We start from the raw sequence: 17075 nt of genomic DNA, 5'->3' as shown, positions 1-17075 counted from the left end.
CTTCTTTCATGAAAAAGAGGAAATCCTTATAAACCTACCTTTCTCAGCAACAGTTACTCATCTGCTTGTAGCTGTATTTCCCTGCTTACCAATAATCAAAAGTTTGGGGTAGCTCAGCAGTTTTGGCAAAACAACTACATACTGATTCTCCCTGCTCTCATCTACTGAAATGCTTCTTCACCCACTCTCTAGATTCAGCTGGTGGCCAAGCTATCCTGTTCTGATGCAGCCAATGAGAACCAGCACAGAGAAATTCTTTTCATCCTCTTTTCTTCCCTTTCACTATGTATATGCAGAACAGATTTCACATTTTTGTTTTATTTTGTTGTTGCTACTCACAGCTCAAGGAATTCTACTTTAGGCAAACTCATATAAAAACACCCATCTTTTTGAGTATGGCTTCTCCTTCTCTCCTCAAAAATGTGCTGAGTTGCCTCAGAAAAGAATGCCACTTATTACCTCTTGTCTGGTTGGAAAAATTATGCTCGTGGGTGATTGGATGAAGGATGGAGGGTCCATCCACTCTTTCAGATGGTCCAAAATGTAGTCTTGGACTGTCAAACTTTTAGACAGCCATTTACTAGAAAAGTAATTCCTTTGATTTTGTGCTACCCCAATATATTTATCATTTTCTTTTTGCTTCAGGTTGTTTCTGATGTTTGCATGCAAAGGTGCCTTGACTACTATAACCCATTTAGCTATGTGTTTCTTTCCCATCTAATCTCTAGGACGTTTCTACTTCAATGATTTCCTAATCCTGAATCATAGCATTGTTCCACATGATCTCTGAGAGCCCAAAACAGTATTTAATGGGGCTCTCGACCCGGTGATAGCTATGGAAGCAAAAGAAGGTGAAGAAAAGTATCTTTCTGAAGACAAAATCTGTAGGTCTCAGGGATTAGCTACAAATGAGGGGAGAGAGAAAAGTTGGAATGTTATTTCAAGACTCCCCCCCCGGCACAATGGGGAACTGTCTACTCCTTTGGAAAATGAAAGAATTTGTGGAAGGATATCTGTTTATAGGAGGGAAAAGAATAGGATTTCTGTTTCAGAGATCCTTGGCATGCCCCTCCGCAAGCAGAGGTACTCCATCCCCACCTCTGGAGAGGCCTCAAGCTGAAATTGGTAGCCTGCCTCCAAGTTCCAAGGGAACAATCGGCTGTGTAGTAGGTCGCAGGTGTATCATAAGCACTCCTATGGGTATATGACTATTTCAGGCACAACTAAAACTATGAGAATCCCTTGCACCCCACCTTTAACCTTACTCCAAAAACCGAGGACGCTTGGTTTTGAGGCGCTACAGTTTTTAATCACAGAGGTAATAGAAGTATCACAAAATACAGTAACAAGATGGCCCAGGGTGATTGAAGCAAACTGTACCCAGAGTCTGGCTCATGCATGTAGGGCCTTCCTGACAGCGTGGTCTCCATGTTAATCCATAACAGATAATTAGACACCTTCGTATACACTCCAGGCTTTTTCTTCCGGCCACAGCCCTCTCCCCAGCTGACAATGCCCACCTGGTACCATATGCTTTGGTTGTCTTTTTTCTGGCAAACCAGAGGCCCTCCACTGTCACCCTAGGAGAGAAAAGTTGTTTGGGAGTGGAAGGGACAATAGCAAATTCCTTCTATAGCCTATTGAGGTGTGGGCAACTGGCACAAGGCAAAAAGCATTTATAGTGTCTTTTGATGAGAGGACAGTTGATTAGGCTCTCCAACTACATGACTATACTCCCAGCCCCATGACTGTCAGACAAAGTGGCAAACCATTCGGTCAAAAGCAATGGCAGTGAATGACAGTTTGATTAAAAAAATGAATATCCATCAAAATCATTATCATCTAGTTGCATGGGTTCATTTTGATGTACCAAGAAGTGGTTTTGTAATCCATTTTGCCTCTAAGCACTTTTCATTGTTTTTCAGAATTCTTACAATTTTCTCACTGCCTCTTTAAATCTATTTTCAGCCAACCAATTTAGTCTTTCTATATTGTTCATAATAGCAAAAAGTAAAAAACAAAAACAAAAATCCACTATGCCTCATAATAGGTAATCGGTTGAATACAGTAAGTGCACAAACTGATATATACAAGATGCAAAAGGTACAAAAAGTGAGTCAAAATGTTATGTTGTGGTTTAAAACATTAAATTTGAAACACTTTACAAATTTTAAAGCATCATGAAAAAGATTGCCAAACAAGCACAAATAAGGGGAATGGACATCATTGACAAGAAAATTGAGGAACACACAATCTTTCAATGCCCCCAAATTTGGGGGCTATTTCTTTATTTTACACTTTTATTATTTAAGTATAGTTGACATACAATGTTATATTAGTTTCAGGTGCACATATGGTGATTTGATGATTCTATGTATTATACAATGCCATAAGTGTTGTTCCTCTCTGTCACCATGCAATGTTATTACAACACTATTCGCTATATTCCATATGCTATACTTTTCATCTCTGTGACTTAATAATTCTGTTAAAAATTATGTATCTTCATCAAAGAAAATTAGATATCTCAGATATGGAAAAAGAACATGCAGAATACCCATAATTATATAAATAAGTAAATTTATATATAAACACACATATGATTGTATATGAAAAGAATATTTCAGGAAAGATAAGGTAACATGATAAAAATGGTTTCTCTGGGGAGTGAAAAGGACGACAAGTGTGAGAGGTAAACTTCCTTTTCACTGTATATCCATCTATAACATTTGAATTTTCCCTACCATGTACTCAAATAAATAAACGAAATAAACAACATTTATAATTCTAGCCACGCAGAGGCAACCCCTTAGTCAAATAAAATTGTCCACAGCCTTGAGTATGCAAATATGAATACATCATTGTTATTTTACAGAAATAGGATCAGGTGGTACATATTTTTTCACAGCTTACCAAAGATTTATTTTTGAAAATATTAAGTGACACACAAAAAAGTTGAAAAGAAGCACCATTCAATAATATGCCAAAAACCCAAATCTAAAACAAATAAAACAAAGCAAACAGGATATGGGTTTATTTGATTTTTTTCTAAACCCGATTGTTATCATAAACAAATCGCTGTGCCCATCAACTAACTTTGAACCAAACTGTTCTTTACCAGATTCCTTGAGGTCATTGGAAAGTCCCCTGACCTTTCTTTAAAATGAAGAATTAGATACCAGCCCTTTATCTGTAGTGTCATTTGCAAATATCTTCTCCCATTCTGTATCCAAGGTCTATAAAGAACATCTCAAACTCAACACCCAAAAAACAAATAATCAAGTCAAAAAATGGGCAGAAGACATGAACAGACACTTCTCCAAAGAAGACATACAAATGACTAATAGACATATGAAAAAATGTTCATCATCATTAGCCATCAGGGAAATTCAAATCAAAACCACATCGAGATACCACCTTACACCAGTTAGAATGGCAAAAATGGACAAGGCAAGAAACAACAAATGTTGGAGAGGTTGTGGAGAAAGGGGAACCCCTCTTATACTGGTGGTGCGAATGCAAGTTGGTAAAGCCACTTTGGAAAGCAGTGTGGAGGTGCCTCAAAAAATTAAAAATAGAGCTACCCTATGACCCAGCAATTGCACTCCTGGGTATTTACCCCAAAGACACAGATGTAGTGAAAAGAAGGGCCATATGCACCCCAATGTTCATAGCAGCAATGTCCGAAATAGCCAAACTGTGGAAAGAGCCGAGATGCCCTTCAACAGATGAATGGATAAAGAAGATGTGGTCCATATATACAATGGAATATTACTCAGCCCTCAGAAAGGATGAATACCCAACTTTTACATCAACATGGATGGGACTGGAGGAGATGATGCTGAGTGAAATCAGTCAAACAGAGAAAGACAATTATCACATGGTTTCACTTACTTGTGGCACATAAGGAATAGCATGGAGGACATTAGGGGAAGGAAGGGAAAAATGAAGGGAGGGTAATCGTAGGGAGAGATGAACCATGAGAGACTATGGACTCTGAGAAACAAACTGAGGGTTCTAGAGGGGAGGGCGGTGGGGGGATGGGTTAGCCTGGTGATGGGTAATAAGGAGGACACGTACTGCATGGAGCACTGGGTGTTATACAAAAACAATGAAGCGTGGATCACTACATCAAAAACTAATGATGTATTGTATGGTGACTAACATAACATAATAAAATAAAATTAAAAAATAAAATAAAATGAAGAATTACAATTTCTTCTGTGGGGTGAGGGGATCTATGTGAAGGATGTCAGGCAGAACAGCAGTACAGTTAAGATCTTCTATTTCTGAAGCCCCAGATCTTGGTTCATACTCCAGGGGGAGAATTTAGCTGGGAGAATGTGAAATTTTTCTTCAGCATTTAGTGTTTGGCTTTGATGCTGGTGATAATAACTACCTTTCCTGCAATACTGTGTGGATGGAAGGAAACGACAGCTGTGAAGCCCTGTACTGCCCTGCCATCTGGCAAGTCTGTACTCAATAGCAGTTCCTGGCATTTCTGTGGCTGTTGAACTAGCCAAGTCTGGGCATGACCAGGCTGGGCTGATGGATTTGGAGCCCCTGTTTCTACCGGAACCCAAAAGATGGCTCCGATCTCGGAAGACATTAGAATTCTGGGTCTGTAGTTTAACTTGCCAGCACGTCCTCTGTCGGCTTCCCTAATCCTCAGTTTCCTCATCTGAAATAAGCCTGCTTCCTAGGGCTAGTTTGCAACCCTTTTGTGTATTTGTGGAAGTTGTTTGTACTTTATTAAGCACTGAACAGGTATAAAAGATGGTGATGGAGAAAATTGTATTTATAGAATTTACTATGACCATCCTCTGCTCTGTGCTGTTTTATGCATTGACTCACTTAATTTTCACAATAGTCCTAGAAGGTAGGAACTCTTAATATTCCCATTTTACAGATGAGGAAATTTGAAAAAGCACAAGCATAGAGGGAATTCACAGGCCATAAGTAGAGGAGCTAAGAGGGAAGCTAAAGGAAACTGCACCCCTAACCACTATCCCACACAGTCTCCCTTTGGTTACAGAGCATCTGTACTGGGCTGAATAGCATCCCTCTCAAATTCAAGTCTACCTGGAACCTCAGAATGTGAGCTTAGTTGGAAATAGGACTTTTGCAAATGTATTTAGTTAAGTTAAATGAAGTCCTACTGGATTAGGGTGGGTCCTAATCCAACAACTGAAATCCTTATAAGAAGAGAAAATAGGAGACACACATACAGGGGAGAAGTCCATGTGAAGATGTGGGCAGAAAGTGGAGTGATTCATCTACAAGCTAAGTAATGCCACTGATTGCTGGAAACTACCAGAAGCAGGAAAAGTCCAGGAGGTATCCTCCCTTAGAACCTCCGAAGAGAGCATGGCCCTACCAATGCCTTGATTCAGACTCCAGAACTATAAGAGAATACATTTCTGTTGTTTGAATCCACCCTGTTTGTGATAATTTGTTACAGTAGCTTTAGGAAACTTATCCAGAAGGGGAAGAGGGGAGCAATTATCCTGGAAATATTGACCAGCCCTCTGTGGCAGTCCCTCTCTAAGCAAGGGACAAGCTCCATTACCTGGCAGGAGTCCTTCCCTTCTTGAGTGTTCCCAGCACACAACATGTTCTTGGTGAGCACAGGCATAACAGAGGAGCACATTTCCCGTTTGACCAAGTTGATGTTGACTTTGTTCAGCTGTTGACTTGTACTTTGCATAGGAACTGACCCAAAGAAGAAGCAGATAGGGAGAGGACCCCTGAGCTCAAAGTGATCCCTTTGGGTTGAGGTGAAGCACCCACTCCCCATCATGTCTTTTTGCCTCAATGACAAAGGAACTACCGTATGGCTCAGAGAACTACCCAAACTTGGACTTAGTGAGGACAGGATGGAGAGGTGTTCAGGAGACTCTCAAGCCCATCCTCTTTGAATCTAGAGCTCCCCACAACTGGGTCTCTATTGGATCTCCGCCTAAGTGTAGCCTTCTCACTCTGCAGAAGGTGTCAAATCTATGGTCCCAAAAAGGTATTTCATTTAAATCCATAAGAAAGTAAAGAAAACCCATGATGACAAGTTCTGCAAGTTCTGTCCTGGGGCCCATGGCTCATAAAGATGGATTTGAATCATGTCAGAGCCTTTGAGTAATTCAGTGTCTATCTAAGAGGTGAACCTAACACCTAGAATGTTTATTCTCCGCAGATGAGGATATTTCCTTTTGTGTGTATTGCTGAATTCTCAGAGCCCAGAACACTGCCTGGAAGAGGATCAATAAATATGTGCTGACTGACACAAGAGGAACCCTAAATTAAGAAGGTGGCCTTTTTTGGAGTTCACGAAAAGCCTTCAAGGGTAATTCCCCATGAGGAATTCTAAAACAGCTCTGAGCTTTGGGACCATGTAGGAATCAATGTATTGTCATTTGTGCGCCTACTTAGAAGAATGGCACTGACTGGAATTTTTTTTTCTGTTCTTTAGATTTTGGAGTAAGACACATTTACCGAGAAAAATGACAAAATTTCACCATTTTATGAGTTGGTCGGGCAAAATGGTGGGTGCAGGTTACAGGTTGACTCTATAAGGACAAATTTATATTCAGTTTATCCCTTTCTCCTTGGCCTGGATCAGTGGTTTTCAAATATTTGGGCCACCAAGCCCTTTGTTATAGGGGAGGAGAACTGACACCATCAATTGGAACAGAGCTGCTCTGCTGACATTAGTGTGGACTTCTTGGAGCCCAGTCCATTTTGCCACCCCTTTGCCCATCAACATGTCCCTCAAAATTCCTCCAAGTCACCCTTGGACTCTGAACACTTCTTCCTGGGTTATCACTGAGGCCCTGTTTAGGGTTTGTGTTCTATAATGTGGACATAAAATTTGCTACAGGAGCCCAAGAAGGCCAAGGAAGAATGACTCACATGTGGACTGAGATTAAGGTTCATCGTGGATCTTTAAATGAGAACTGGAAGTTTCCAAACCCACCAGGTAGACTTCCCAGAGCTAGCAGAGCCTCCAGAGTTTACTTTCTCATTGTAAACATCAACCAGGTTGCCATCCCCCACTGGGTTGGGCTATAGTAACTCACTGGTAATACCCCATCCAGTCACCCAGCAGTTTCGCCATCTCTCTATGTCAGTGACCTCTGAAAGGCAGATGGGTACTTTCTGGGCATCCAACTTAAAAGGAGATTCGAGCAAGAGCAAAGCAATGTCATTATCCAAGAACCAGCTGTCAAAATAAGGGTGAGTAATTAGCTTGTCCACTTTCATCCTCTTTGAGTTCTTGGTGCCAATGCTTCTTTCACTATGTATAATCTCCAAGCCAGATCTTATGTAAAAAAAAAAGGAGGAGAAAAAAAGGTAAGTGGTGGAAGGGTTAAAAAGGTGGGCCTTAAGAGAAAATAATTCCACCAGTGTGAGACTGTGATCCTGAGAGCTGGAGGGATGGAGGCATCTGGGACCATGCACTTGGGCCCTGACTGGGCAGAAAAAGACAGACCAGAGTTCCAGTCTTGTCCTGTTGCCAACCAGCTTTTGCCTTGATGGCTTTGTGGGCAAATTCACTTGTAAATTTTATTAATAGATGTCTGAAAGTCATGCTATGCACATGTCATTGAGGGACTTGATATTGATTTGCAAGAAGAGGTGGACTAGCTACTAAGAAACACCTGGGAAGTTTCTCAAAAATACTGATGTATGGACTTGAGCTAAGATAGCACCTCAGGAACTCCTGTCATGCAACCAGGTCTGCTGCCCTGCCCTTGGGTCCCAATCCCTTCTAGGAGTCTGACTCTGTGGTCAGTGTCAGCTTACTTTCACCCCAAGTAATAGCAAATACTTAGGGAAGTACTTTCCAAAGGTTTGGACCAGGACCACATGCACTTGGCAAGATGCTGAGAAGTCCAAAGAATACTTGTTCTGCCATTTGGGTCCCATGAAATAAGATGTAAAACATCCTAGGAGGAGAACAGCATCTATACCACCTGCAAAGTCTGGTATTCAGTCACACGGGCATATAGTTAACCTCCTGGTATTTCATTTGGTGACTGACAAACCTGGGTGGAGTTTCCAGGAGAATAATAAACATGTAAGGACAAATATTCTACCACATTGGTTAAAAAAAAAAAATCTGTTTGGAATACTTACCTACTTCTGTTTATGAAGCAATGGGCCGCAGTTAAAATCCACCACATGCTGAGGATTGATCCTCCACAGAGATGTTTCCCGTAGTAAAGAATACTCACCTGCCATGGAAAATCTGTGAGGTCTGCAGGTTCCCCACCTATGATTCCCAAAGTTTCTGATTTCTCAGGTTTGCTACTTTTTCTTTGGCCACATGTCACTAAAAGCAAAAAGAAGGAAGAGGGACAAGAGAACCAGAGCCCAACAGTCAAGGTTGGTTGGCTTGAAAGAAACTTAAATACAGTGCCCCCTTCTTCTGGCCTCCCCAGCACATAGATAGCGATGGCTTAGCCAGGTTAACACCAGGTGGGAGATCCATCAAACAAGAATGATGCTTCCTAGTGCCTATGAAAGGCATCAAAATTGTATATTGTGCTCATGGGGGAACAATGACTCCTTCCTTCACCATAGCTTTGCTTTTTAGAAGGGTCTCTCTCTGAGGGCTTGTGGGAAGGAGACACAACCACAAACCCTGGAGCTGGATCTTGTTATTGCCTCTCAGTAAGGAAGCCCAAATGGGAGTATTCATTTATTTGAAATAGGACCATGGTATGGTGTCTTTACATGGACCATAAAATCCTTTTTAGCTCTGTACTCATATTTTCAACTTCTATACCTGGATGACACAAACATCAGAAATTCTACAGGCAAAGGGAAAGTGATCAGCCCCTCCCTTCCTAACTGATTGCTCGCTCTCCTGCATTTCCTATTGTGATTAGTGGCACCGTTTTTTGCTTAATTTAATTCTAGGCATTCCAATTGCACCTTAAAAGGAATAAAACTTTTGGCATTTCCTATGTGATAGGATTGTTTTGAGATCTTTTGGTGTCTTTCAAATGTCATTTGAGTAATGAGAAAAATAAATATCATAAAATCTAAAATGTTGAGTGCTTACTACTTGCCAGGCACCATTTTGTTTTGCATAAAACAATTTAATTCTCACGTAAACTCCATGAGATAACTGAAATTATTATTGCCCCAATTTAAAGGTGAGCCAAAAAGGCAAGTTTAAAGCTTAGGACATCTGGCCAAGACCCAAAAGCTAATATACAACTGAGCTAAGATTTGAACCTAGGCAATCTGGTTCCAGAGTCTGTTTTCATTACCACTAGGCCTTCTAACTGTTAAGCATGTTTATGCATGGGGAGAAAAGACAATGACATTCAAAAATTTCCACAGACAAGTATAATATGAAAGGTATGTCTATTCAAACCATCTCCATACCACACATCACGACCATCCATGTTACCATCACCAGATATCACCATAGCCATACAACCCCGCCACCACACAACCCTACTACTACATATCCCCACCACATGTCCCCATATCACAGGTCACCACAGCACACAACCTCACAACCACACAACCTTGCCACCATACAACATAACATACAACCTCACCACCACATGTCCTTATGATGTCACCCCCATCACACCACTCATTATTACCACATTTTACCACAACCACTGCCAATCACCGGCACTGCTACTGCTTATCTCTGCCTTTGGGTGTCTCTCCTCCAATTTTCCTGGCCCTTCAGCTCCCCAGAAGTACCTTGCTCTTTCCTATCTCAGAACTTTTCCCCATGCCTCTGCCAGAAAGACAGGCTCCTCCCTCATCTGTCTTGCCCCTCTTTGCCTGTTTAGTTCTTGTGTATCCTTCACATTTTAGCTCAATTATAAAGTTCTTTTAGAAATCTTCCTTGCCTTTCAAGATTACATAACCTACCCTCAGTATAACTTTCTTTTCTGACACCTACCTTCCACTCAGAACACTAACAACAGAAATTATGTATTTGTGAAACTGCTGAAGTCTATTTCCTCCATTAAATTCTAATCTCTATGAAGGCAGAAGGCATGTTGCATGTTTTGCTAATTTTCATATTCCCATTATCTTAGAGACTAGTACATGGTGGAAACCCAATACATACTTATGAATAAATGAATGGATGGATGGATGGGTGGATGGATGGACGGGGTGGGAAGTAAAGGTCTTAATATCAGTGGTAAAATCCTTGACCTACTAATGACCTGTACAGGTTATCAGGAATTGAGGGACCTTAGTTCATACCTACAGAGTCGGCTGTCCTTTGAGTTCCTAAATCAGAAAGCCTTGGGCAGGGGGACAGTAAGTGGCCCATAGAGGTGTCATTTCATTTGAAGATGCAAAGAGAGAATAAGGAGCTGGTGCCCAGGAATATCTGCTTCACCCACATTGCTCCTGTCAAAGGAGATGTTTTGGCATTCCCAGTGGAACACCACACACAGCAAGGGCCCTGCACCCCAATCGCCGATGGAAATGTTGAGTTTTCAGGGCCAACAAGGAAATCTTAGAATTAATATACAATAAAGCAAGTTGGATCTCTGGGAAATTTTCTAAATACTTAAATAAAGTAATAATTTATGAAAGTTTAAACAAAATTACTGATGATTGGGAGTCAGATTAGATTCATAGTTAAAAATTCCTAATATATCAGTCTTTTACGACATAGTAACTACTACTTTTTGAGCACCTACTATGAGTCAGCTTCTGCATTGTGCATGTGAGATATTTAATATTCCCAGCAAACCTCTAAGATATGTTTTATTATTATTCCCATTTTATAGATGAAGAAATAATCTCTGAGACGTCATGTGATTGCCCATGATTATTTAGCTTGTATGAGACAGACAGGGATTTTTCAGTCAGGTGTGTCTGGTTCTGAAGTCTAATTATCTATTCTTTTTGCCCATAACTTTCATGGTATGTCTATATTTCAACAAAGCCTCTGCTCAATTCTTTGAGACTCTTATTTGGCTAAAATGATGGTATGTGATTTGATGATTGCTCTCTAAGGTTAACATCAAACAGATTGAGACATTATATCCAAAGCATTGATCTTCAAATCTGTGTGTACCTGCAATTCTGGAGTGAGGTAGAGAAAAGATTTCACCTGGAGAGCTAAGTCTGATTGGGGGGCAGTGGCTATCAGCAGTCCTCTATGTAAAACAGGTCCAAAGGTGCATCTAAGCTCAACAGAAAAAGGGACTATGATCTATCAGTAGATTTTGCTGAAGGTCTGGGGGTGTTGGATTGGCAGTAGGATACCAAACCAGGCTAGTGCTAATAGATACCTTTAAAATTTAAATGGGTAAAAAGTCATCTTAAACTTGGGGAAAAAGTACACAATAATGCATGACATGAAACTGAGCAAGAACTACTATTACAGATTACAGAATTGAGATAGAAAATTATCTGGCCAGATCTGAATCCTGGGCATGAACCATCAATATCAAACTCAATAACGAATAGACTTGCAACTCCAGGTAGAAAAATAATAGATCCAAAGCTCTAGATTGTGAAGGGAGGTTGGAAGTTTTCATATGAAAATATCAACCATAAAATGCTGACAACATGACATCACTGGTAAGCTCTCTGCCTCATAGACGGCAGCATTTGAATGGTTGTCAGTCTAGAGCCACACGGGTAAGAATGACATTAACAAATGGAGTCTATTCAGAGATGAGTGGCCAACATAAGAAACCTTATAAGAAACATGAAAGGAAAGAAGACTCAGGCCTTCAGACTCTTGCAGGATTTTCTTAAAGATGAGACATCAGGGTTGTTCAGGTCCACCATCAGCGGGTAGAAACTGCAGGGTGGTATGAAAAATCTTACAGAAGTATAAAAATTCTGCCATATAGTTATATTCTACTTTGTTGGCATTTGCACAGAATTGAGGCTGACCTAGACAATCTGAGATCCATGCACGTGAAGTTTAGGAGAGTCCCTGGGAACCCAATTGTATATTATTTGTATTAAATATTTGTATATTCTTTGTGGAATTCTCTATAGTGGAACAGGCTACCTGTAGAGTCTTTAGTTTTCTCAAGGAGTGCACTTGTGATGAGCACCAGGTGTTGTATGGAAGTGCTGAATCACTTATATTGTACACCTGAAGTTAATATTATATTGTATATTAACTGGAATTTAAATAAAAACTTTAAAAAATTAGAGGATTTAATTAAATTATCTCTAAGGTTCTTTTCCGTTCTAAAACACTGTACTTTTACAGTTCAAAATGGTGAGGGGGAAATATTTTTACTTGAATTACATTAATGTAAAATGTCATCTTTATTCAAATTCTTATATATAAAATATATATTTTAGCTTCCTTATTCTTAATTTTTCCTTAAGAGGTGTATGATTTCAATTCCAACATTTTAAATGCTTTTTTGATATTGATGTCAGGCTGCCAATCATCATGCATACTGAAATGTCCATGTATTTACATGAAAAGTCTCATACAAGTACGGTAATTTTTTTCATATTTTCATATGCTAATGGCTCAACTTTATTGAAAATTACATAGAATTGGGATTGACTTGAAAAATAGAAGACCTGTGGTTGTGAATTTTAAGAGAGTCCCTGGGAGCCCAAAGGGCTCTATTTTCTGTAGATAGAGAACGAAATGAATTTTTGGGTCCATCAGCACCACAGAGCAAAATTCCACGGGGTGGGGGGGTGGGCAGAGATGTCCCTTTGCAAGTCCCACCTGAATGAAATAACTTCAGACTCTAGATTTTTCCCAAGTGACTGATTGATCTAGACCCAGGGATGTGACCAAGCAGATTAAGATAGGAAGGTCTCATTTCAGCTTTTTAGTCCAAAGTGGTTTCTCTTTGCCCATACTATCCAGGTGTCTCAGAAAAATATTCTTTCTCCCTAAAGATTCTACTGATATGGTGGTGACTATGGGAGAAAGAGAAGAATGACTACAGAGACAGAACTCAAGTGTGCAGAAGGCACTGTGGTCTTAGCATGAAAACTTCCTGGCTCTGTCCTGTGTGGCAGGGCACCTGGTAAAGAGGGAAGAAGGTGGGGTTTGGGTCAGAAGTTCTGAGTTGGCTGCACTGTTTGCTGGTTGTGTGACTTGGAGCCAGTGATTTAACATCTCTAAGCTTCAGTGTCCCCATCTTTAACACAAATATAAGTATTAACACATGCTGTGTTAATGAACATTTCATGTAACATTGATTTAGGGGGATGGCATTTGGCTTCACTTAAGTCTGGAACCAGGAGAAAAGCGTCTGGGTTTTGCCCAAGACCCTTGGTGAAATCTGGGGTCATTTCTGGGCAAAATTTTAGTGGGAGAATGTACTTCCTAGTTGTCTTTCTACATCAATGGCCATACTTATGCTCTTCTGCTGAATCCTTCTGCCCTTCTAAAACCCAAGTCTCAGTCCTCAGACCGCTTCTCTCTTTTTGCATTTTAGCTAGGGTATCTCCTCCCAGCCATAACTTCGAATATCATCTTTATACAGAAGATCTCACATTTGACCGCTCAGACCTCTCCACTCAGCCCTCAACTCTTAACCAACTGCCCTACTCAATATCTCACAAGAATGTCTAAGAGGCACCTCAAATTTAATGTGGCCCAATGGAACTATCAACTTACCTGACCCCAGTCCAAATCTTCCTTCCTATAAGTTGTCCACAGTTCAGTAAATGGTACCTATATGTATCTGTTGGCTTAGGCGAGAATATCATCTGGGAGTTATCCCTGACTCCTCCTCTTCTCTGTCTCCTGGTGTCCAATGCATCAGCCAGGATAGTCAGCATTACCAAAAGATATCCAGAAACCAACCCCTTCCCTCCATGCCTCCTGCTCTAAACCCATCCAGGCCATGATCCCTTCATGCTCACTCACTCATGTCCCTGCACACTATCCTCTGCAGCAGCCAGTTTCTCTTCCTCAAGTACCTCTCATTTCTCACTCTCCTGTTTAGACTCTCTGATGGCTTCCCATTGTAACCAGAATAAAATCCAAAATCCTTACTGTGCCTTTATGAGGTTCAGCATGATCTGGGCCCCACTGGCCCCTCTGAGCCTATCTCTCTTCAGTGCCCTCTTCCCATTCATTCTGTTCCAGCAATACCAGTCTGTGTGCCTCCAAAACATACTGAGCTCATTCACTGCTCAGGGCCTTTGCACTTGCTGTCACATCTGCTTGGAAATATGTCTCCTTCTTATCAGATGGATCTCAAAGCCTGCCTGAGGTTTCCTGAAAGCCTTCCTGAGACCACCTACTAGTAGAGTCTCAACAACCACCTATAGGCCTTCCATCATATAAAGCCTATTTTTGTGCTTTATATCAATTAATAGGAACTGAAATTAACTTATTTACTCATATTATATGTTTAATACATCCTTCCCCTCATTAGATAGTAAAACTGCATGAGATTAGGAAACGAATATGTCATTCTCTGTTATAAACTGACTCCTAAAACAACTCCTGGTCCATGGTAGATGTTTATAATATTTGTCAACCAACAACTGACTGAACATAACACAAATTTCCAGAAAGTCTCAGGACCCAGGGAGAATCCATAGTAGCTATTAATACACTGCCTTTATTATAGTTATATCATGTTATTGTTTTCATTAGGCCAGTAAGGCTCCACGTGATCCTTCAGAATGTTTTCCAAGAGAAAGCAACCTTACTCATGGCCTTAAAGCTGCAGGAATATGGCTAGTTGCATCTCCAGCTTGATGGCTGGTTACCCCTCTCAAAGGGTTTTCTTATATCAGCCATTCACTATGGAAAATTCTGGGACCTAACATAGGCATAAAATACACACACACACACACACACACACACACACACACACACACTCGGCATGTAACTTTAAAGTTGAAGGTGTTGTGGGAGAAATGATCTGAAAGTCTGGTCCAGGTGCCCCCTGCATGAGATTCACTTAAGGGGCTTATTAAAAGTGCAGTTCCCTGGATCCCACTCAGAACTGTGGAATCAGCATCCTAGAACTTGACCTTTTGAACAAGTTCCCCAGGTGATCCTCCTGCACCCCAAAGAGCAAGGGCCCCAGTTAGGCACAGACACAAGAACACCACGAGACACCTACGTGCTAGGGAGCTATGTGCCCAGGGCAGCAGCAGGGTGATGGGCAGCAGAAGTACCACTCTTCCATCTTTCCATCCTTTCATTGGCCCTCGTCTTTACTCAAGTCAATGGAAAGCCTTCAGGTGAGACTGTGCAGATTCAATTCAGAGGGACCAAGTCTGGTTTTGCTCTCTGTGTCTACTATCTGAAAGCCTGACAATCAAGGTCACAATGGGGCACTGGGTGAAGCAGTCATGGTCCAGACAAGGCAACCAAGTGGCATCCTGCACCCAGGACCTGATGATTTCCATGAGCCAATCTTTTGGGATGTGGAACTGGGGGCCAGAGGCAAGAGAGTAAGAGGTCTCCACACCAGTTGGGATCCTGTAAGTCGAGGCATCTCAGATTCTCTAATGCATCAGGACAAAAGAGCTGAAGCCACTCCCCAGGAGAAAGGATCCGAAGCTTCTGGTCCAAACAGCTCAGGTGATACGGCAGAGTGAGGATAGCCTCGGACTCCTAAAGAAGAAAACTCACATCACCAAGGGGATCTTTGGGGAGCTACTGAACTTTGAGCCTCAGATTACTCATCTGTACAATGGCGATAACAACAATACATCATTATATTGTTGGGAGGATTAATGAGATAATGTGTGTATCTTAGAACAGGACCTGGCAAATACCAAGCCCATGATTTTAATTCTCTGCTAATATCATCTCTACTAATGTCTTCTCTCTACTAATTGCATCTCTACAGGCTCCGGCAAAAGAAGGTACATTGATCAGCACTGTCTAAAAGAAGACACACATGAAGTACAGCTCCATGCAGGGTGGCTTTCGTTGATGCAGTTCATCCATTTGTTCACTAGGTTAGCTGGCATTTTATGCAGCACTTTCTACATGCCAGGCTTGTGGGATGATGCAAAGATGAACAATATTTGTTCTCTGTCTCCTAGAAGCTCATATCCATCTGGGAGAGAAACGTGACCAAAGACATCAACAATACAGTGGAGTAAGCGTATCACTATGAACTGTAGAGAGGTACCCGATCCAGTCTAGGAGGAGCATGTTTAGGTGGTAGGTGGCAGAAAGAGGCTATTGGAGAAGATTCTCTAGAGGAAATAAGCTCTGTCTGGGCTGAGTCAGTCTACAAAGAGAAAGGGTATTAGGGAAAGACAGAGAGGCTTTTGTTGTGGATTGAATGGTGTCCTTCCAAAATTCATCTTTTGAAGTCCAAAACCCTAGTACTTCAGATTGTGACCTTATTTGGAAATAAGGATGTTGTAGATACAATTAGTTAAGATGAGGTCTTCCTGGAGCAGGGTTGGCCCCTAATTCAATATCACCGGTGTCCTTATAAGAAGGGAAAATTTGGATATACACACACACAGAGAGGGAGAATGCCATGTGAAGATTAGAGTTAGGCTGCCACAAGCCAAGGAACTGCCCAAATCTACGAGAGAGACCTGGAAAAGGTCCCTCCCTAGTGCTTTCAAGGGAGCATGACTTCTTGACACCTTGATTTTGGACTTCTGGCCTCCAGAACTCCAAACAATAAATTTCTGTTGTTCTAAACTACCCAGTTTGTGGTACTTTGTTATGGCAGTCCTAGGAAACTAATGATGGCATTCTAGATGGGCGGAAAACATGTGCAAAAATACCAAAGTGTACGGGAACTATAGGAACTTTATTTTTTTTAAAGATTTATCTCTTTATTTTTTATTTTTTTAAAGATGAAGTACTGTATGGTAACTAACATAATAAAAAATAAAAATAAAAAAATAAAATATTCTGGAAAAAAGATTTGATTTATTTACTTGAGGTGGCAGGGGGAGAGGAGCAGGGGGAGAGGAGCAGAGGGAGAGGGAGAAGCAGTCTTCCCACTGAGCAAGGAGCCTGATGTGGGGCTTGATCCCAGGACCTTGGGATCATGACCTGAGCCAAAAGCAGATGCTTAACCGACTGAACCACCCAGGCACCCCAAGATTTATCTATTTATTTTATATAGAGAGAGAGCATGAGCAGG

The 17075-nt window shown here is 41.1% G+C and overlaps 1 protein-coding gene across 1 annotated transcript; it reads right to left on the bottom strand.

Annotated features, from left to right (window-relative positions):
* Window positions 1–751: 751 nt before the first annotated feature.
* Window positions 752–15808, bottom strand: LOC112825818 (serine protease 52-like). Its single transcript, XM_025873935.2, has 6 exons — window positions 15072–15808; window positions 8131–8326; window positions 7071–7312; window positions 5570–5712; window positions 1381–1580; window positions 752–833 (listed from the first exon to the last, which is right to left on the bottom strand). The coding sequence occupies exons 1-6, from the start codon at window positions 15151–15153 to the stop codon at window positions 752–754; spliced, it is 945 nt and encodes a 314-aa protein (XP_025729720.1). The 5' UTR covers window positions 15154–15808.
* Between the last annotated feature and the right edge of the window lie 1267 nt (window positions 15809–17075).

Source organism: Callorhinus ursinus, unplaced genomic scaffold (genome assembly GCF_003265705.2).
Source record: "Callorhinus ursinus isolate GAN/ISIS: 27379988/994484 unplaced genomic scaffold, GSC_fseal_2.0 scaffold4, whole genome shotgun sequence".
NCBI lineage: Eukaryota > Metazoa > Chordata > Mammalia > Carnivora > Otariidae > Callorhinus > Callorhinus ursinus.
This window is presented reverse-complemented; position numbering and strand designations above follow the sequence as displayed.

Coding starts and splice junctions, on each gene's coding strand:
- LOC112825818 (XM_025873935.2), bottom strand. CDS start 15,153: ATGAAAGGATGGAAAGATGGAAGAGTGGTACTTCTGCTGCCCATCACC. Junction 5,713..7,070: donor GACTGGATGGGGTATTACCA/GTGAGTTACTAT, acceptor TCTTTGGGTCAG/TTCCTATGCAAAGTACAAGT. Junction 1,581..5,569: donor AAGGGAAGGACTCCTGCCAG/GTAATGGAGCTT, acceptor TTTCTCTCCTAG/GGTGACAGTGGAGGGCCTCT.